The 21,806-nt window shown below is 40.7% G+C and overlaps 1 protein-coding gene across 6 annotated transcripts in view; it reads left to right on the plus strand.

Moving 5' to 3' along the window:
- Positions 1–21,806, plus strand: part of LOC116050878 (ephrin type-B receptor 2-like) — a 71,709-nt gene that overhangs the window by 15,025 nt on the left and 34,878 nt on the right. For 5 of the 6 annotated variants that reach the window (XR_004899002.1, XR_004899003.1, XM_036008120.1 and 2 more), the window contains exon 2: positions 20,611–20,675. Coding sequence is in view for 4 of the 6 variants with exons in the window: in XM_036008120.1 (XP_035864013.1) it covers positions 20,611–20,675 (65 nt within the window). In the remaining 2 variants the exon portion in view is untranslated. Of the gene's footprint in view, positions 1–6,249; positions 6,257–20,610; positions 20,676–21,806 lie in introns of those variants that run through there. The other variant, XM_036008122.1, reaches the window with a different exon arrangement.

Below are 21,806 nucleotides of genomic sequence, written 5' to 3' on the forward strand. Positions count from 1 at the left end.
AGACCCCTGCTCTGCTGTATATAATTGAACCAGCTTCTATTCTGTATTCTATACAGGATGACGTTCTCCTGCCAGAGGCGCACCATGGAATTTAGAGCAACATTGGCTCTCAGCTGTTGTCATGCCCACTTAGAAGTTCAGCAATAACCTTTTGTCATATTTGCTCCCGATGTCCTGACAGTACTACATGAGACAGATCATCAGGACAACAACCAATCAGAGCCGAGGAGACTCTTAACACACTGTCAATCACTGCTCGTGAACTGCAGCTCAAACTGTCAGATTTGTCTCGACTGTTTTCAACAAGGCGGCCAGGTCACAACCCTTCTCATTTTACAGCTAAACGGAACACTAAAATATGTTTCAAAAACATCTGAGACGAGAAATAGGCAGTTACTGAATCTTTTCTTTTATTTATTTTTTTTTTTTTTATAATTTATAGTTTATTAATGTTTAGAATCAGATACATTTTAATACAGAATTTTCAAAGACTGTGTGTACAAAAATATGATACATACATATTCAAGTGTTAAGAGATTCAAAACTATAAAAAATACAGCTAAGGTGATCAACAAAAAAAGAAAAAAAAACAAAACTATATACAGACAGGGAGTAATCTTTTCAACATAGCATATTCAGTAAAATAAAGAAATACGATTAGGCCTATTAGATGTGACATAGTTAAACCATCTTTCCCAATATGAAACAAACATCTCCATTCTATGATTTACTTAGGCTGTTATTTGCTCCATCTTATAAAATCCGGCCACAGTATCCATCCATGAGTCTACTGTCGGGCTCTCCTGCAATAGCCACAGTGTTTCCTCTATGTTGATTTTGTAGTGGCGGCCCAACATGGCAAAATTTCTGCCACCACGGTATCAGAAATAGGGCTGTATAAAAAATGTAGTTGCGGTTGCCTTTTAAATTATCCTGCTGACATAATGCTGCTGCTCACATTGCAATTTAACAACAAGTAGAACTATTTAGAGGTTATTGGGCCTGTCCAGTTTAACTCCACATACTGTTGTGTTCATGGAGTTTATTATCAAAACGTTTGCTTTCTTCCGAGTCAACTATTGAACGAACAGCTCCACCAAAAACGTCACCGCGGTGGGTCCGTTCTAAGTGTAGACCTGTTGTAGATGTTAAATGCCCTATAGTTATAGTGGGGTGTTGTTCCCAAGGTACATAGTCTTAAATTCTAGAGGGATTTCCTCTTGAATAACTCCTGTATGGTATTATGTATCCCCTTCCAAAAGTCTTCAATGATAGCACATTCCCAGAAAATATGGTAATGGTTTGCATTTTGGTTACCCCATTGTCTCCAACAAACTGGGGTATTATCACCATAGTGAGATTTCTGAGATGGTGTGATAAAGTATCGTATTATGCCTTTCAAACAAAACTCTCTCCATTTCTGTGAACTGGTACGTTTCCATTGATACCTCCATATTGTTGTCCATTCTTCCTCAGATATGTTGATTCCACCTTCCTTTTCCTACTTTGTTTTAATATATGTCAGCTACAGAATCATAATTCATGTTTGATCAGCGCTGCCTGGTTTGACAGTTCACGAGCTCTCACTGAGTACATGCACACCAATATTCCACTATTATTCCTAATATGACAGTATTGCGAAATTTGATACGGGTCATGTAAACAGCATAGTCAGTTTGGATATTCTGAATAAGGCCGAATATTGCATTTTCCGATTAAGACGTGTGTGATATTCTGGTATTATTCTGGGTTTAGAGGCATTCTTTGGACATGTATACAGCGGATTCAGAATATGAGTCTCAATCAGGGTTTTTACCGCAGTTCACGCCCAGTTTACGGCATTTTGCCAGTTTACGGCATTTTGCCAGTTTACGGCTTATGGTCAGCTCTGTGCGTTGCTATGGTTAGTGTACACAAACCAACCAGCCGACAGTTTGCGAGACTGCAGACCCGATAAGAAGGACAAACACAGCCACTTTTAAACATGATCAAAGACTTGGATATCAACAGGTTTTTGGATATGAGCACACATCGCTACGCCGACCTTTTCAAGAAGCTGGTTGAAGGAATGAAAGAGGGATGCTGCGTTCGCATGCTCCAACAAGTCCGTTCGCACGCTCCAACAAGTCCGCCACTGCTGGAAATCCTGTTTTGCATGGCTGCATGTAAACGGGAATATTAGAGGAATGTTCACATTCATTAGCCATGAAAACAGCTTAGAGGAATATCGTCTTTTTCGGAATAAGGGGAAAAAAACGGACTATTATGTGAATGTAAACATTCACGTAGTCATTGACACGGCGTTAGAGGCTCCTCGGCTCTGATTGGTCGTTAATCTTCAGGTGTGGTGGAAACTTGCAAATGCCATTAGGATCACTATGGGGGGACAACGGAACACAATTTTGTTTACAGATGATCTGTCTTGTGTGCCGCTGTCAGGATATAGTGACAGTTTCAGCAAATATGACAAAAAGTTATTTTTACGAAAGTTACCAACTGCAGCTTTAAAGGTATAATATGTAGTGAATCAGAGGAAGGAATAAAACATCACGGCGCAAAGGCACACACACACACACACACACACACACACACACACACACAGAGAGGAAGGTGCCACATTGGCGGAGTCTGAGTGAATGCAGAGCTTCATCCTGTCTGTTTCTATGTCAGTTAACTTAAGTCTATACATTGTTTTTTATAATAACACTGCATATTATACCCTTAAAACTATTATTTAAACTTATTTAGCCTAGTGTGTCGAATGTTTGTTTTTTGTTCTTCGAAAGAAGCATGGACTCAGCGCCCTTTGCTTCTCAGTGGAAGTCCGTTATCTAAGCCAATCCATAATCAGTGTTGGGAGCAGCAGCGTGCTCTCTAGCCTCTGGGAGCAGTGATAGAAAACATTGAGCATCAAACCGCCCATGACCCAGTTCTTCACTGGCCCGTGGGCGCTTCACCAAACTTGGGAACTTGATCTTGATGATGGCCAGACTGCGTCCACTGTGGAGCAGCTAGTCCATCGATTGTCTCAAGGAACATTTCACTTTAGTAGGTCTAGGTTTCCAAGATAACACATGCCAGCTACTATTTGTTTTAAACACAGAATCCACTCAGGTGGTGGATGGTATGACATGCTATAGTCCTGTTACCATGTTTCCTTTTCTTAACACTAACCTTACCTATTGCTTGTTGGATCTGTAATGTTGCAGCCTTTAGCTCCAGAGCCCCTACCATCATGCACTGCCTCATCTTCCCCCTGCCCCAGCTGGTAGGATGGACAAATCCTTATCCTTACACTGATATGGTGAATGCAATATTATTTTACAGAAATGCACTTTATTAAATAATATATATTAGTTGATTTGATTGCTGTAACACATTTAAAGATCATCTAGAAGGTATGATATCATTCTAAATGTTATTAATTAATGCCACAAATTTCTTTACGACTTGTAATCCCACTGAGGAATGGATCTGTTCAGACATTGTTCAAAAAGACAGCACGACGTGTCACTGTCTAAATACTTTCTGACACATCTACATGTCATATTTCATAATCCAATAAGCATCTTTGCTCTTACATTTGCCGAGAACATTCTTGCTCCCAGAGGAGCAACCCTTTCGATGTTCAATTCAGCGTTTCAGTTTGATTTCCCCTTTCAGCATTATTTGTAAAATTAGCTTGACTTTAGTCACACTTTTGGTGGGCATTACATTTCCCCAAAGATAAAAGTACTTCAGTGCATTTCCCCAACAACACGCTGAGACTGTGAATCCACTGAGGCAGAACTTTTAGTAAAGCATAAATCCACTGAGGCATGTTCCAATGAGATCAGTAGACTCGGCCCATGTGACATCTGACTGTGCTGTCAGCAGTCCAATGCCATGACTAGAGATAATGGGTGAGTTATCGGTAGTTGACATTGGCATTAGACAGCAGGGAACACGTAGTATCAAAACATCCATACTATGACTTGAGGTTTTTTTTAGAAGCTTCCAGTTCTCTATTTCTCTCCAGTCTCTCGTCTCTGTATGTTTTTGACCAATGAGCTGTTTTGTGGTGTAGGTTGGAGTACTGCTCCTAAGAATAACTATTACTGGGGGACATTTTTGTGATTTTAAATTGCATTCCATTACATTTCAATGTTGGTTTGAATTTGATCAATGGTTCAGCCCTACTGGAGAGTGCAAGGGCAAAGCACTCAGTGACTGCTCTGAATTTGCCCTTGCTTGCTTTTTCCCCTTTTTCTGTTCACTTTACTTAATCACGCCGTATGGTTAACCCACTGTATGCTGCTTTAATGGGTGGAGAAGCTGACATTGTACAGTATCTGTTGGAATGTACAGGAGAGGAGAGTACACCATGCCAACATAGGCACTGGACATCACACCCTGGAAAATAAGCAAAAATTGTATTTCTTTTAATATAGTCCAGGTCTAAAGTGCTTGTACCAGGCAAGTGTCAACAGGAATTGTGTTCAAATTGGACAATTCTGCAGCACACAATTGCATTACAATGTTCAGCACCAATGGACTCATCCTAACCTAAACCAAATAGTAGTTCCCCAACCATTCTGTGGTCACCAATAGGGTTGGGTACCGTTCACATTTTTATTGGTACCGATATCGGTTCCTGAAATTCTGTTCCGGTACCCAACGGTACCTATTTTCAGGTCCTTTCCCTCTGTAATGACAAAAAAAAAATTCCAGTTGTAAAAGTAATTCCAAATCTATTTATCCTATTTACTTAGAACATTTTATTATTTATTTAGAACATTTTACACTCAAAACTGCTATGGGAACATAGGGCCTAATTTTAAGAAAAATCTTAGAAATGTGAGAACATAGGGCTGTAGGAACACAAGGCTGTGGGAACATAGGGCTGACACCAATGCAGACACTGAGGCAGAACAGGTCGAAGAAAAAAGACTTAACTAAACCAATGTTCAAATGAGCAGCTTACAGTACAAAAAGTACATACACAAGAAGCCAGTCCAAACAAGCAACCAATCCAGACAGGGAAGGCAGGCAGCAGGTCAAAACAAAGACAATCAAATCACGTACATACAGTTCACTCCAACCATCAGCTAAAGGAGCAAAAGGTGCAGATCACTGACTGCAGGGGTTGGAAGGAGTTCCCCTGGCTCATCCTCTGGCACAGAAGCTCAGACATCGTAGAAAACAGACTGGGTTCAAATCTTCCAAACTTTGGAAAAAGCCTGTGATCAAAAGAGAGGAGCTCAATGTTATACAAAATAGGTGTCTATAGTGTACATGTTTTTCATAATATTATTATTTTTATTCTTATTTTTCTATTCCTATTATATATCGTTTTTTAGATATGTTGCTATTCTATTTCCATTTATTTATTTATTTGTCTTATCTGTTGTGTTTGCATTTGAGTAGCTGTAACCAGGGAATGTCCCCAGTGTGGGATCAATAAAGTCTATCTTATCTTTTCTCATCTCTTCAGAACAATGTTCTGGGTTTGAAGCAGCTGTGCCTGTCAGGTAGTCTGGCTATCACCAGACCAAGTTCAATCTTTTAAGATTGAACATTAGTCTGGGGAGTCTGCTCTGTATTTTCTACTGCACAAGAGGCGTGATCAACGGGCATAGTTCAAATGACTCTGTACGAATTGGAAAGTCCTTCAACCAATCAGACCAACGACGTTGCCAACAACGTAGCAGCAGCAGCAGCGGCATCAACGGTTTGCTGTGCTTCGGTGGCCGCTATGTTGAATGTAAACAAAAAGCTGCTGGGTCGCTTCTCTATCGTCATCGTGTTAAACTCGCCAATAGTGTGCCAGGTGGATAAGCCAGTTTGTGATTGGTCATCACAGATTTGTAACGGAAGCAGGATAGAAAAATGTACAGGTTTCCAGCCTGAGCTGCAGGGGGAAATCAAATCACCGGCAGATCGGGCTGGGTTTACCAAGTCTACCTGTCAGGTGCTCTGCATGGTTCTCCTCACACAGTCCAAAGACATGCAGGTTAGGTTAACTATAGTCTGTATCCTCGACCTTCCAATTTCAGGTTTGCCCTGTTAGCGCCGAAAATCCACCACATTTGAACATACACAGGTTCCTTCCCCAGGCTATTTTCCAGAGGCACCATTGCTCCGTCCGGAGCTTAGCGCCGCCCAAGACGATTGTGATTGGTTTAAAGAAATGCCAATGAACCAGAGCACATTTTTCTCCCATCCAGGAATGTTGTTTGGACTAGCCAGACCTTCCTCCGCAGCGCTGTGGAGGAAGGTCTGGCAATGCGAGACTAGGAATCACATCTCATCAACAAATGCAAGTGTGAATGTGAGTGTAAATGGGTTTCTCTGGTGTACCCAACTGTACTTTCTAAATCATTGGCAAGGCAACTTTAGTTATAGAGCACATTTCAGCAAGAAGGCCATTCAAAGTGCTTTACATAAAACATTAAAGAGCAGTTAAAATATAAAAAAACAGCTTAAAAATGTATTAAAGAGAATAGAAAATAAAAACAAGATAAAAGGGTATTAGGTATAAAATAGGAATTAGGCACAAAAAGAAGAGAGTTGCAGTGGACCTGCAATTTTTTATTGAGTTTGTTCCAGATATGTGGTGTATAAAAACTGAATGCTGCTTCTCCATGTTTAGTTGTGACTCTGGGGACAGAAAGCAGAGCTGTCTGAGCTGAGTGGAAGACACCAAGAAAAAAAGTTTAGTGACGAGAAAAAAGTTGAGCTGTTGAAAAACCGCTTTGTCTTACACTTATTAATGACGTGTCTAGAATATTCTTTTTTAGGAGTGGCTTGATGACACACAACCAGGTTATTTATGAATGAAAAATGTATTCAACAACTAAAGATACACACTACTAAATCCAAATAAAAGGATGAATAAATGATAAATAAAAGATGATTAACACGTTCCCAATAAGGTATTTGACAGTCAGACAACATGACACAGCAGCTGAGATCTCAAGGAAAGTTATACCAAAAAGGCCTGACATCCCTAGATCGCCGATGGAATGTTGTGGCAGTGGTTATTTGGTTGGGAGCGACTCTGGTGGGCCGTTTGTGTCTCTCTCTGCAGCGACAGGTCAAGGGTGACCCAACTGTTTCTTCAGCTCCAGCCTTTCACTAGTCGGAACACCAGGTTAGAGCACGAGGGTCTTGTCGAACTGTATTTTGAACTGCAGTTTCTCAAAGTCTTTACAAGCTTTGTCAGCACTTTGTTCGAACTCAATGGATCCGTTTTGAGTATGTGTGAGCACAAGGGCCCAGGCAAGGAGCTTGCGTTACAGAAGATGGGGTTGCAGGAGAAAAGTCTGGAGAAAAAGGTGTAGCAGGGCGTCTCAGCCACAGGGACAGGGGACGCAGACTGGAACACACAGGACCCTTAAAATATTCTGAACCAAACTTTCTCTGTCCGACATTAAGTATTTCTAGTCTCACTAACCTAAATCTCCCAGAGATATTTAGCTCTCCTAAGGAGCAGAGGGGGTTTACGATGCCATGTGTTAAAGCACCCTCTCCTCACAGCAGACAAAGCTTTCCCGTTGTGTGTGTCCCTTTGACCAGGCATTTGGATCACTAACATACTCTAGTACTTTAAATGTAAACTTCAGTGTCTTTTGGATCTAGATTAGAATCACCAATTGTGTCCTCTGGTGCCTTCTTTACTCTTTACTTATTCTAAAATGTAAGAGCATTAGCAGATCTCAGGGCGTTCCTCCTGAAATGGAATCCTGTCCAGGGTTTCCAATGTCATCTTGAAGTCAGTTCTGGATGAGTTTTGGAACTCACTAAAAAGGCTATTCACGCTATTTGCAAAACATTGTATAATGGTATTTGAATTGGTTTTGCCTGGACACTGTGACAACACATTTAGACTGTGACAAGTTCAGATGCTACTGGTTAGGTACTGAAGGGCTTGTTAAGCTATTGACAGTAGCAAACAAGGCATGTGAATTATTATTGTTTCTGGCGATAATGTCAGAGAAGAAGGACCGCCTTGCATTCCTCAGTTCCAAGTTATAAATGCATAGTCTCTCTTTTTAGGTGTCATGATGGACCTGGAGATAGAGACAGCTTTGACCTTAGTGGGAGCAATGGCATCAATAACATTTGTACCTGTTTTTTTGTTGTTGTAATGTTCAGACCCTTGGAAACAATCATGTCCAGAGTGTGCCCCTTATGGTGTGTGGGCTCTGTCACATGCTGAGTCAGTCCATAGTTCTCAAAAACACAACACAGTTCTTTGGTCCCTCTGTCCTGGGGGTAGTCAAAATGAGTGTTGACCTTTTATTTAAAGTTTTAATTTCCCGCTGTCCATCCTGTCCAGTGGGTTGCACAGTATTTAGGTGGCCTGTAGATATTTAGAAATATAGCTCAAGGGGATGACCTCAGCTGAAGATGTCCCATCTCGTCCAATGTCAAGTTTCTGTGTTTAGGTGGTTTCATGGTTTCTGTTGGTTTTCCATTTCCTGTTTTATTTTGTAGTCTCTCTGTTCTCTTATGTGTTGTCTTGTTTTACTTCCTGTCTTTTCTGTCATGGAATCAGAGAATGTCGGACCCAAATGCAGAGACAGACAGGCAGTGTTGAGCTTGAGGATTTAATAAACAATAATCCATACAAAAAGAGTCCTGAAGATAGCAGGCAAAATACAAAAACAGGAACAGGCAGAATCCCGAAAACAGGGACAGACAGAATCGCAAAAACAGGAATCACAAAAATACCAGGAACATCGAGACCAATGGGGTAAAATACCAGGAACACCGAGACCAACGGGGTAGACTACACACACTCTCACAGAAAACAATACAATGACCTGACAACAGACAAAGGAAACACAGATACTAAATACAAGAGTTAACGAGCAAACAAGGGACAGGTGACACTAGGGCTAGGGAACAGGTGAAAGACATCAGGGCGGAGCAAACAATAACAAAGGCGGGAAAGCCAAAAGACAGGAAGTAAAACAAGACAACACATAAGAGAACAGAGAGACTACAAAATAAAACAGGAAATGGAAAACCTGAAACCAACTAAACACAGAAATTTGACAACAAGATCACAAGATGTGCCAGAAGAGACACATATTCAAAAGAAGCCAAATTTCCATAAGATATTTGCATACCTTGTAATGAGTCATAAAACAAAATGGTGACTCCACCTCATTTCTTATTCACTCACATAAAATGGAAGTTAGGAGGGGCTAACTCAATAAGAACAGCAGTTATTTTGGTCTAACCAGGTTTCAGTTAAAAGCATAAAATCAAGATTGTGCTTAATAATAAAATCACTGATTAAAAAAGATGTTCCTGCCGAAGACCTGACGTTTAGTAAGGCTAGTGTTAGTGTGTTAAAAGAATTATCTGCCTCATTTTTTTGAGACAGGCTGTGGCTGACGAGGACTGGATGCTAAATGTGTAGTTGAGTGCTTCTTGTTACTTAGTGGATTCACCACTCTTTATTGTGACGACATAAATTAAGAAAGCTTTTGATACATAGGGCTCGGCGTGGTTTGGTTTGAGTTTTTCCAGTAGTTTAAGTTCTTTTGTTAGCGTCGAGTATAATGTCTTAGAAGGATGTAGCTGCATATACAAAATAGACTGAGGAGTAGCCATGATGTATTTTGAAATTATTTACATAGGACGGCTGAAAACAGGAATGGGTGAGAGAGAGGGGGGGGCGCAGAAAAGGGCCACAGGTCAGAATTGAACCCAGCACAGCGCCATCTCCTGGAATGTCAATGTTAAGTCTGTTCAATTTCTGTACAAAAAAGCAAAAAGCGAAATGATGTGCTGGATTTTTATTTTATTTGTATTGGTTTTCTAACCTGGCAATATAGTGTCAGTTTAGTTTTAGTTTTTCTTGAAGGCTTAGTTTTTATTTAGTTTCAGTTTACTAAAAATATTTTTCACTGCTTATTTTGGTTTCAGTTTTAGTTTACTATACTAATCCTGGTCTGGATAGGTGGCTCACATTTACCCCACCTATGTAGTATTGGTTGTGTATAATTACCCCACCTGTGTAGTATTGGTATTGTATAAATACTACCTAAAACGTCCATGTGGCAATACATAAAGTATTAATCGGAGTGCTGTCCAACGTACCTTTTTTTATATTATTATCCATATTAAGGATCCAGCACCCAGTCTTTAAAGTGTTTTGCCATGCTAGCCGTCAGCACAGCGGTTAGATTTAGAAGTCTGTGACTGTGACACTGCGTGATGTGTTTAACGGTTAACGTCAGGGCAGCGTAAACTTTACCCTGACTTGACCCTCAACATTTGAAATGAAAAGGAAATTAAATTATTTTTCTCCTTTATTTTGGACAAAAGTAATCGCCTATGGTTGTAATTTGTAAACTTTATTTTTTTTAGGATTATTTCAAAATATACTGTATATTTTTTTCCTGAGCTGCTTTTTTTTTCCCGCCAAATGGCCTTTGCCTCCACGGGCCGGATCAAAGTCTTCCGCGGGCCGGGCATTCCCCACCCCAGATCTAAAGACTATAGAAGTGCACTAAACATAACACATTTCCATTGTACTGTAACTAAAAGTTGAGTGGATTAAGCAGTTAGGAGAGCCGGGGCAAACATTTGTTGTTGGACCTCTACTGACCCACCTCACCTCCAACCTGTGTGCTCTGTGTTAGTATGACAAGGCTGTAGTACTTGAGTCTGGTCTCAGTCTCTCCAGTCTGCTGCTCCTCTGTCCACACACAGAGACAGACATGTCTTTAATATCAAGCAAGTGTAGCTCATTCTTTTCCCCCAGTGTTTTTATTAACTAACAACAAAGTATCCTCAGTTTGGACTTATAGTTTTATGCAGAAATGTGTAGAAATATATCATACTTTCATAGTAGCTTGTAACATTGTGTATAGGCCTGTAACGATTATTACATAATTGTCAATGTTTTAACATTATCGCGGTTTCTTTGTTTAACCGCAATTAATTGCTAACATTAGCTAAGGTCTTAAGAGGTATGACTGGTAATTGCTGTTTTTGTTTAGAAATGCCAAATTGTAATTGTGTGAATGCTGATTCAGCAGCATTCTTTCTTGAGCCAAAATGCAAACGCAAAGTATTTTGAAACTACGATTTCAGAGTCATTTTTTATTTTTATCTACACAAATTATATATATATATATATATATATATATATATATATATATACACCAATTCGTTCGCGAAAGGCCTTCTGGCGCTCACGATGAGGTAATTTTAGTTATGCCACCTATAGTTTAGGCCAGCCATCGTCAACTGCCGGCCCGCGGGCCACATCCAGCCCGCCAAAGCTTCCAGTCCGTCCCGCAGAACAAATCCTTGAGTAATCAAACTGCATTTAGTTGGCAGTAAACCTGGGGTGTTAAGGAGGTTCTGAGATCTCGGGGCAGTTGCATACTTTGCCTGAATGGTAATCCAGTGTTGTGTAAGAGATGATGTTGCACTAACCAGTGAGGCTATAAGAACTGTAAATATGATCTCTACATTGTGGATTGGGAATCAATCTAACATCAGTTATGACTTCATCACTTTAACATTACAAGTCAGGTTACGTTTAGGATCTAGTTCAGGATACCTCATTAAGAAAAGATAATCAGAATAATGCGAGAAACTGTGTTTACATTTAAAAGCTGGTGCTGAAAGCAGCATGGCGGCAGCGCTGTGACATAAAACAAAGTGAATTTCACTGATGTATCCCTGTGGGTGGCGTACAGACCGTAGCACAGCCTACAAGGATTATGTTTGCTGGACTTGGCCCACTCTCTCCTCCTCTTTGGCCTAGTTTTCATTGAATCATGCAGAGAAAGGCAGAACAAGAGCTCTCTCTCTCTATATATACTGCAGGAATGCAGGGACAGATGGAGCCAGTGGGAAGGGGGGGGGGGCTCTACAGTGTATAATGAGATACATTCCATCCCTAAATGAGAATCATTAAGTGTTAGTGCTTTTTGTCATTTGTGTTGCTGTTCAGTACGTCCTCCAAGCCAATTTTTTGATTAACAATTTATATTCATTTTTTTTAACAGTATACTAAACATACAATTTACAACATGAACACTTCTTATGTGCTTATCCATCCTGTTTAGGATTGACCCATATCCCAGAACAAATAATCTTGGGCTGAATGGAGCCTAGGTCCCTGCAATCCGACATAGGTTGTCATGTATGCAGGTCTAAAACTCCTGGACCTTATCACAGGACCATAGTACATGAAGTAATTGGCTGTCCTCTGTCTTACATTTCCAACAATTTGGTGTGTCTTTCAGACCTATTCTAAGCAATCTGGAGGGAGTCCAATAGAAGCGATGCATGATCTTAAACTGAATCATCAACACAACTGGATCCAAAACCTTCGTGCCATTTTAAGTCACAGCAGCATATTGTGTCCAGTCAGTTGTGATCAAACTGCAGAGACTCAGGAGCTGCCACGACCAATGTCTAGTCACGAAAGCAGGGCAACATATACTAATGGACCCCCGCCCTCGCCAGCCCACGCTGTCCCCATTTCCCTGCTCCAGCTCCCATCAGCAGCTCCAACCAATGCATTTTAAATGCACAACTGCAGCACTGTCTTTCATTATTAACAAATATATTAACTTGTGTCTTTTAAGCTCTCCTCTTGCTGATCATGTTATATTTCATTATGTTTGCTGTACTGAACACCTGCTGTCTGGTTGGCAAAAATCCATCTGCATACAGGCAGAAAGGTGGTAAATCCAATTCTCAGGTCTATTTGATCTCAGTACTGTCTGCAGTAGACATAGAGTTGATAGCTCGCCAGGTAGAGTGTGTACCGTTAAAACTGAGTTTCCTGTCTGTCTCTCGCTATTGAATAAAAAAGCAGAAAGGCAGGGTATCAATACATGCTTATTTTGTATAAAGGTACAAGGTATTAAAGTGTCAATATTGATTGTATCAACCTGCCCATATAAAGCCTACAGAAAATGTAATCTGTCCCCACACACTGGAATATTGCAGTAATCTATACATATACACTGCATTCAACTACAAATGCTAGATATATAATAACACAATGTATATAAAGATTGTGTCTGTGACTATTTGTCCAATATTGTCACAGTAGCAGACAATACTAGATAGCCACCATATAGTCTATATCCTTGACGTTCCACTTCCGGGATTGCTCCAGTGCCGCAGGAAATTCCGCCGGATGCATGTATTTTCGCCGATGTCCGTCCCCTTCCTCTTTGTTTATCGGTGTTTTAAGCCCCCAACGTCTCCTTCCAGGCAGCGCTGCCTGTAAAGCACTAGGATTAGGCAATGGTTATGGTTAGGGTTAGGTGCCTTGAAGTCAACGGTCGCAGCGCTGCCTTAAAGTCGATTAGGCAATGGTTAGGTGTAGGGTTAGGTTTGGGTTAAAACGCAACGCCCAGGATGGGCGCTGCGAGGGGCACGGGCACAAGAGGACCACTGGTGTGAATAAAACACTTAAAAATTTCCTTAAAAAAGCCGGGTTCGGTTCTACAAAAATGCTGTTTAAAAGATGGCCAGATATTAAAAACAGGTTAAAAGAACCACTGGACAGGATGGACAGCGGGAAATTAAAACTTTAAATAAAAGGTCAACTTAACCCTAACCCTTAAAGTCGGTGTAGGGTTAGGGTTAAGGTTAAGGTTAGGGTTAGGTGCCTTGGTTTTGTCGGAGGTTTCCACACCAGATGGTTAGGGTTAGGCAGTGTTCAATTTAATTTGCTACAAGATTTTGATGACTGTTGTAAGAAAATACCCATGTCAGAATCAGACGGGGCTACATTCAGAAATCTACAATCTAAATTGCATGAGCAATATTTGAGTAGAGCCCGTGGAGCCTGCCTAAGATCCAGGGCCACATGGATTGAAGACGGTGAAAAAACACTGCTTAATTTTGTGGCTTAGAAAAAAGAAGACAAGAAGGAATGTTGTTAATGTACTTGAACTTCTCATCCTACTCTAGAGAGGAGTCTGTGATGAACAAAGTGTTGATTGAATGAGTAGAGCAGTAGTGGTAGTGTGCACATCCCCATCCACAACAATGAGATGCACGCACTCTGCTGATACTCCCATACGTTTGCTGCCGGGTCTTCCTCAGGCAAATGGCAGTGGCTCAAGCATATGTATGTACATAGTGGCACATACATGGTCAGCTGATCATGCGTCAGCTGAGCTCATTCAAACTAATTACCAAGACCTTGATCAGCTGAGCTCATTTAAACCATTAACCATTCATAAAACCATTAGTGATAAAATTACATATACATAATATGCACACAGACAATGGAAAAAAATGGAAAAAAATGAATGAATGAATGAAAAATTGGCCAAAACCCTAACTTACAAAATACCATTATATGCTACACTATCACACATTGACACTATTTTTCACATTAGATCAATCCCACACACAATATCACAAGAAAAGACATTACAGGAAAAGGCTTTATATCAAATTCTTCATTTAAGCCATTTGGAGACATTGTGTTAAGGTAATAAATCCAAAAAGTTTCTCTCTGAAGAAGCCTGATTGAATGAGCCCAGGCTTAAGACCTCCTATTTAATGAAGACTCCCTAGGTGTAGTTGCATAAATGAGTTTGCAATCGCCACAGATGGTCTGGTAAGATATTAACTATCACACACACATAATGCAAGCCACTGTGTATTAGACTGAGTTCAGATCGGTGAACTGATGTGTGGTTTCTGTAACATAATGAAAACAAAGGTTAACTAGAACTGCAAGCAGTTATGACGGGGCCCAAGCCACCCACACCAGTCGCCCCCAACGCCGAGCGTGCGAAAGCGGAACCCGAAGCCCAGCGGCAGGGAGGCAAACGTCGATAAATATCGAGAGGCACGAGCCGCGACGTCTGCGGTACGTCGCCGTTGCAAACGTAGCGGTCAACAGTTCACCTCCACGCATATACAGACCACCTTTAAGAATTCTCTACAACAAACAAACTTCTTAACCCAACTGACCGCAGGAGACAGCAGAGAGAAATGAGAGAGTGACTGAGAGGGTGGAGGAGGGAGGCAGTTGTGGTGGTTGAAGGAGCAGGGGAGGTGGTCAAGTTGTTGCAAATGGCGTCATAGACACTGATTTATGTTTTCCTCCATGGGTGCTTCGTGGGAAATTAAGAATCAGTGACACCAACATAACCAATCACACTATGACAGACTCTCCACTTAGCACCAACTGCAATGTTTAATTGCACGGTATCGGCTCCTATGAATGGTGTTGATTTTGGATTGAAAAAGTGAGAGAAAAGAGTTGCATTTGTCCACTGTGAAGGTTTAGCAACTTTGTCAAGTGGGTTAAGAAGTTTGTTTATTGTGAAAAACCAGGGGAGCACGCAAAAGTAAAAACCAAAATGTAACAGTAGGAGGCAAACATCAGCAATTATTGAGAAGTGTGAGCTGCAAGGTCTGTGGTACATTTCCATTGCAAAAATCCCATTAACATTGAGTAAAAGTGCCAAAACTGGTCTACGTTGATTATAGTGCCCCCTAATGGCCAATCTTCGCCAAATTTGGTACAGAGCCTCAGAGCGGCATGCCGAACGAGCATCACAACTTTCGTGTTGATTACATTTACTCTGGCAGAGATATTGCAATTGCAAATTCCCCTTTCAAATGCATTGAGTTATGGGCCAAAACAAATAAGTGTTGCTTATAGCGCCCCCTAAAGGCCGATCTTTGCCAAATTTGGTACAGAGTATCATAGTGGGATGTTGAACAACGATCTCAAGTTATTTGCTGATAACATTTAATTTGGTCGAGATATGATATGATACGTGTGTGATAGCTAGCTCGGAAAATTTGTTTGGTCGTCAAATGCGCAAACTTTAACGTAGCAAAATTCCTTGGGTAACTTTTGGTCAGGTCCATCTGGAGATGCTACATACCAGGTTTCGTGCTGATCCGTCGCACGGCCTAGGACGAGTTCAAAAAAGTTGGTTTTGCGCATTGCGTGATATTGCGGAAGAAAATTTAAGCGAAAATGGGCGTGGCCTATATCATGTGATTCAGCTTGATTCAAGGAACACGTGGATCTATGGTTTTCTAATGGGCAAAAAACCATTATAGCGCCACCTAGTGGTCCACATGTGTAATTTTTGGTAGGTGTGGTCCATGACCCATTGTCTATCTACCCTTGAAATGTAAAGTTGTTCACGTTAGTGTAAGTAGTAAATGTAGACGTGGGTCCCATAGGCCACGCCCACTTTGACCCCTCTGTACCCCACTCTAGGGTTGGCCTCAGGAGTGGCCCTAGATGGTACCCATCAAATTTTGTAAAAATCAGATTAGCGGTTCATGAGATATATACTTTTTGTACTTGTAGCGCCCCCTAGTGGCCATTTTGGCCAAGTTTGGCATTGATGGCATTTATTTTGGCCGAGATATGGCAAAGTTGGTGTTTTCATAGTTAGCTACACAAATTTATTTGTGCGTAATATGCGCAATTTTTATCCTATCAAAATTATTTTTATTAACTTTTTGTCCAGCCCATCTGGAGATGCTACCTGCCAAATTTCGTGCCGATCGGTCGCACGGTCTAGGAGGAGTTCGAAAAAGTAGGTTTCTGATAAATCGCGATTTTTCACGCATAAAAGTTTAGTCGGAAATGGGCGTAGCCTATATCACGTGATTCAGTTGGATCCAGGGAACGCGTGGATGTATGGTATTTGAATGTACGATGTACGGTGTGGGAGTTATAGAGCCAAACGCGTTTTTTCTGCTATAGCGCCACCTAGTGGTGGAAGTGGGTACATTTTTGCGCCTGAGGTCTTTGCGGTATTTGGGACCATTCCTGAAAATGCCAACCCCCCACCATGTACGGTTTAGGCTGTAGTCGGAGTTTTAGGCGGAGAAGAAAAATAAAAATAATGTATGATGATGATTAATCAGTAGAAAAACAATAGGGTTCTACAACCCTGCTGTATGAACGGCATAGCTTTGCTATTGCCCGTTCTTACAGACTCGGGCTTGGACCCCTAATGACACAAATTCATAAATCTGGTAAGGATAAGAAATATTTAGAGAATTTGAGACCATAACATTACTTAATGTAGATTATTAATTATTAGCCCACATTATTGCTAACAGACTAAAAGAGGGCATGACACAAATTATTAGTGAATCACAGTCTGGTTTCCTTAAAGGTCGCTCTATCCATAACATCAGATTAGTACTAGATTTGTTAGATTATGGTGCCAGCATTGAGGATGACGTTTTTATTTAGTTTTTAGATTTTTGTAAAGTGTTTGTCAGAGTTGAACACCCTTTTATTTTGGATACATTGGAGCACTTTGGTTTTGGGGAATGTTTCTGTGAGGTGATTAAGATGTTTTAATGGCTATACAAATAGTTCTGTACTACTAACCTCAGGGACCTGAGAAGAAGATTTGAGGTGAATAGGGGTATCCGTCAAGGTTGCCCGGCTTCACCTCTGTTTTTTATTAGGGTTGCAGAGATGTTAGCGATTATGGTTAAGAATAGTGATGATATTCAACAATTGAATGCAAATCATAATCATAGGTCAACTGGCGGATGATACTACCTCATTTCTGAAAAATGAAGCACAAATTCCAAAGGCTCTAAAATCATCCCCCTCTTTTCAAAAGCATCAGAACTTTACTTAAATTCATATAAATGTAACTTGATGGTAATCCACGATCACCCTTTACCTGCTATTCAAGCCATACCAATCACAAATGAAGTCAACTACCCAGGGATCACTTTTTTTTTTTTTATTAATATCAGTGCAGATGTTGAAAGTGTCTGGAACCTATTTCATGAGTGTTTACCATTATAATTAATAAGTATGCTCCCCTAAAGACGTACAGAATAAAAGACCGAAACAATGCTTGGTTTTCTCCTGATTTAACAAATATCCTCATGAGCGCAACGTGGCATGGGCAAAAGCCAGAAAATCAAATCAGAACTCTTGACTGGCTGGTCTTCAGGCAACTGCACAATGCATGTACTCTCAAAATCAGAAAATCCAAACCTGATCATTTTCTTTCTCAAACCACTCATGACCTGAATAATCCATCAACATTTTGGAAAACTATCAAATCATTATTAGAAAACAGTAAAGGCCAGGAGCTTCCTTCAAGCATTGTGAAAGACTCACAAAATGTTACTGACAAGGCCAAAATGCTTGATTGTTTCAATGAACATTTCATATCCTCAGGATTTTTATTTGAGTCATTCAATCCTCAACATGAGTGTTCATCTACAGTTGAGACTGTTGGCCCGGATCCTTCTAGTCAGTCTTTTAGTTTCAGTCCTATTACAGTTTCAGACGTAAATAAAGCCCTCAAGCATTTGGACACAACAAAATCTGCAGGCCCTGATAAACTGGATCCCTACTTTTTAAAGCTAGCAGAAAATTGTATTGCCGTGCCTTTAACTAATATTTTTAATCTGAAGGTGATACCCAGATTATACAGTACCTCGCTTTAGCCACTGAAATGCACCTGATTGGAAGGCTGTTACAGGGGCATTGAGCTGTCAAAGCTAATGCTTCTGACTTTGACCAATTAACCGTATAACCTAAAGATTTCAATAAGAGTAGACAGGGTATTGATCTGCTAGTTTCAGACACAAAGAGTAATATATTGTCCGCATAAAGCATAGGTTTGTGCACTACACCTCCTACCATAACACCTGGGAGGTTAGTCCCCCCCCCCCCTTATGGCAGCTGCCAAAGGCTCTATGGCTAAACAATAGTAGCCTAACAGCTACTTTTGTGCATGGACTCATTGAAGTGGGCAAATTGTGTGCATTTGTGCGTATAAGGAGTGGATAGGCAGGCAATAAAAGCACAAGAAGGAAACAACTGCCACCTAAAAGTCTTTTGTAATTAGATGTATGAAGATGGAGGCAGCCAGTGATGATCAGTGAGCTGTGATTTGTAGCTACTCACATCTGGGATCATCTCTTACTTCAGCAAGAGGCTTTACTCAGCAGCAGCAGACTGTCAGGAAGATGTGAATAATTAAAGATGTGTTGGATACACTGTGCTAGCAGCCTGGTTTCACCTGACATGGTTTGTACTTGGTGTTGGGGAGATGGCATGGAGATTATGGACCTCACTCAGTGGCTTTTGGATGTAGTGTCAGAGACAGATTTTGGATCACTGTTATACTAGGTCACTCTAACCACACCATCAGCAGTTTTCAGCCAATGACTCTGGGGCTTAGACAGATAAACATCTACAAACCAAAGCCCCCCCTCCATCAACGACCAGCGACCGGCTAATGACGTGAACACCTTCTACGGTCAGATCCAGCCCTGCTGCCACACCTCCCCCACCCCCATGGGTGTCGGGGCCTCCACTACAACAACCCTCACAATCCTGGAAAAAGATGTTGAATGGCTCTTTAAAAAACTAAATCCCCGCAAAGCAGCCAGACCTGACTCTTTCTCTCCCTCCACCTTGAAGCACTGCGCTTATCAGCTGTCTCTGGTGTTCACAGACATCTTACACACGTCACTGAAGACATGCCAGGTACCTCCCTGCTTCAAGTCCTCCACCACTTTGGTAAAATAGGACTAAATAGAAACTATTTGGAGACAAAGACAATAAAGTCACCATGGTAAGATTAAAACTGCAGCTGCAGAGTGTACCACACTGAGATCTAGTGAAGACTATTAATACCATAAAATATAGTGCAGTCACTGTAACATGATACCAAACAATATCATTAATTGTACATTAATATAGAGTGAGACATATAATAATGTGCTTTAGTGTAGTAGTACTATAGTATACAACATGATTTATAGTATATTACAACAATATAACAGTATATAGTAGAGGGAAGAAGTATAGTCAAGTATAGTGCAGCAATCTAACAAAATATAATAATAATAATAATAATAATAATAATAATAATAATAATAATAATTTATACTTTATTAATCCTGCAAGGGAAATTACAACTTTTTTACTCTGTTGTTAGTAACACACATTACACACAGGCCTGAAATACACACACATGCTCAGTCCCTATACATGCACTAATGGAGAGATGTCAGCTACTGCCCCCCACCCCCACCCCTCCATAACATAATATGTTATCATAGTGTAATAGAATACAGTATATACCATGGAAATATTGACAGCATGGCAGCCTGTATGTGTGTGTGTGTGTGTGTGTGTGTGTGTGTGTGTGTGTGTGTGTGCATGCGTGTGATGATGCAGCAGGGACAGAGCAGCGCCTGCAGCGCTCCGTTTGCTCCTGGGCGAGATGATCCGGAGTGAGTAGCTCATCATAGAGGGGAACACAGGGGATGTCTAGGATGGCTTTCATTTTACCCATCATCCTCCTCTCCGCTAAAAAGCACAGACGTTAATAATAAAAGCATTGGAAATACAATCAATGATAAAAGCCATTGGAGAATAAGTAGACAGTTCTACAGAGAGACACAGAACCAACAGAGCATGACAACACAAGGGCGGGTACCCTCAACATAACACTGACATGCTAGTGTTGACACGTTTGATTACTGAGAAAGCAGGCTCTTCATGCTGTGCAGAAGGAATGCTAGTTGGCACAGTTTCTTATTAGATCAACTATTTCTTTAAAATGACCTTTTGATTTTTGTCCCCTGCAGAAGTACTGATGGATTCAACAACGGCAACAGCAGAGCTGGGATGGACCATCTACCCATCACAGGGGGTGAGTGGAACAAACCAACACACTGGGAACAATAACACACAATGTGCCAGGGGCTGTGCTGACTTCACTACAAACGATGAACATCTGCTGATTGACAGCTGGAGACCCAGACACATCAATAACTACGCTTACATGCACATAATATTCCAGTTTTTGCCCTTATTCCGAAAAAGACGATATTATAGAGTGTGGTCTATACCTACTCTATCTTGTAAAGTGTCTTGAGAAAACTCTTGTTATGAATTGATACTATAAATAAAATGTAATTGAAATTGAATTGAATTATTCCAACTAAGCTGTTTCCATGGCTAATGAAAGTGAATATTCCACTAATATTCCCGTTTACATGCAGCTGTTCGAGCCTGTACGGGGATTTGTATAACCGCATTCTGTGTGTCACGTAAACATCATATCCAGAATATAATCAAAAGCAGGCTAAGCCTCATAACCGAATAATTAATTTCAATGTGAACACACGATTCAAACAACATGCAAGCTACGTGGTTTGAGCGATAGCAGCAATCACCAGCAATCCGGCCAATCTGGTGGGTCGGGCCATAAAAATCAACATCTTGATTAATAGTGGCTGGGTGAACCGATGCATCTAAAAGCCCGAGTCAAACTTTCGTTTAAAAACATAATTAGGATGGAAACGCCGCTTTTAAGATTTAAGATTGAGATTTGAATGGGAGTGCTAGGAGCACTTTTATGCTAGCCTCAAAATAGCTATTTTTAAAACACTAAGAAGGCTCGACACAACATGAAACTTTGCTCGAAGTATCACCAGGGGCTCTACACACGAACTTGAGCATTGAGAACATTGTTTGTGTACACAGAGTTTACTAAAAAGAAAGGTTTTGAAAAACTCACTTTAGCAGTTGGTTTTTCCGGTCGCCGCCATCTTGCCAGTCAAAAAGAGTCAATCTCTGAATGCAATGTAACAGGGAGGAGAGTAAAGATGGAAAGCTCCTAAAACTTAGTTCCATATAAATACACGGATAATTCGTTGTTTTGTCGTTAGTGAAAAACAATATTGACCTTGTAGTTGAAAATGGAGCCTCATATAAGAAACAATACTAAAATCAAAAGGCGGATATTGGAGATCAACTCAACAATTTGACTGGCAAGATG

Source organism: Sander lucioperca, chromosome 12 (assembly GCF_008315115.2).
Source record: "Sander lucioperca isolate FBNREF2018 chromosome 12, SLUC_FBN_1.2, whole genome shotgun sequence".
Lineage (NCBI taxonomy): Eukaryota > Metazoa > Chordata > Actinopteri > Perciformes > Percidae > Sander > Sander lucioperca.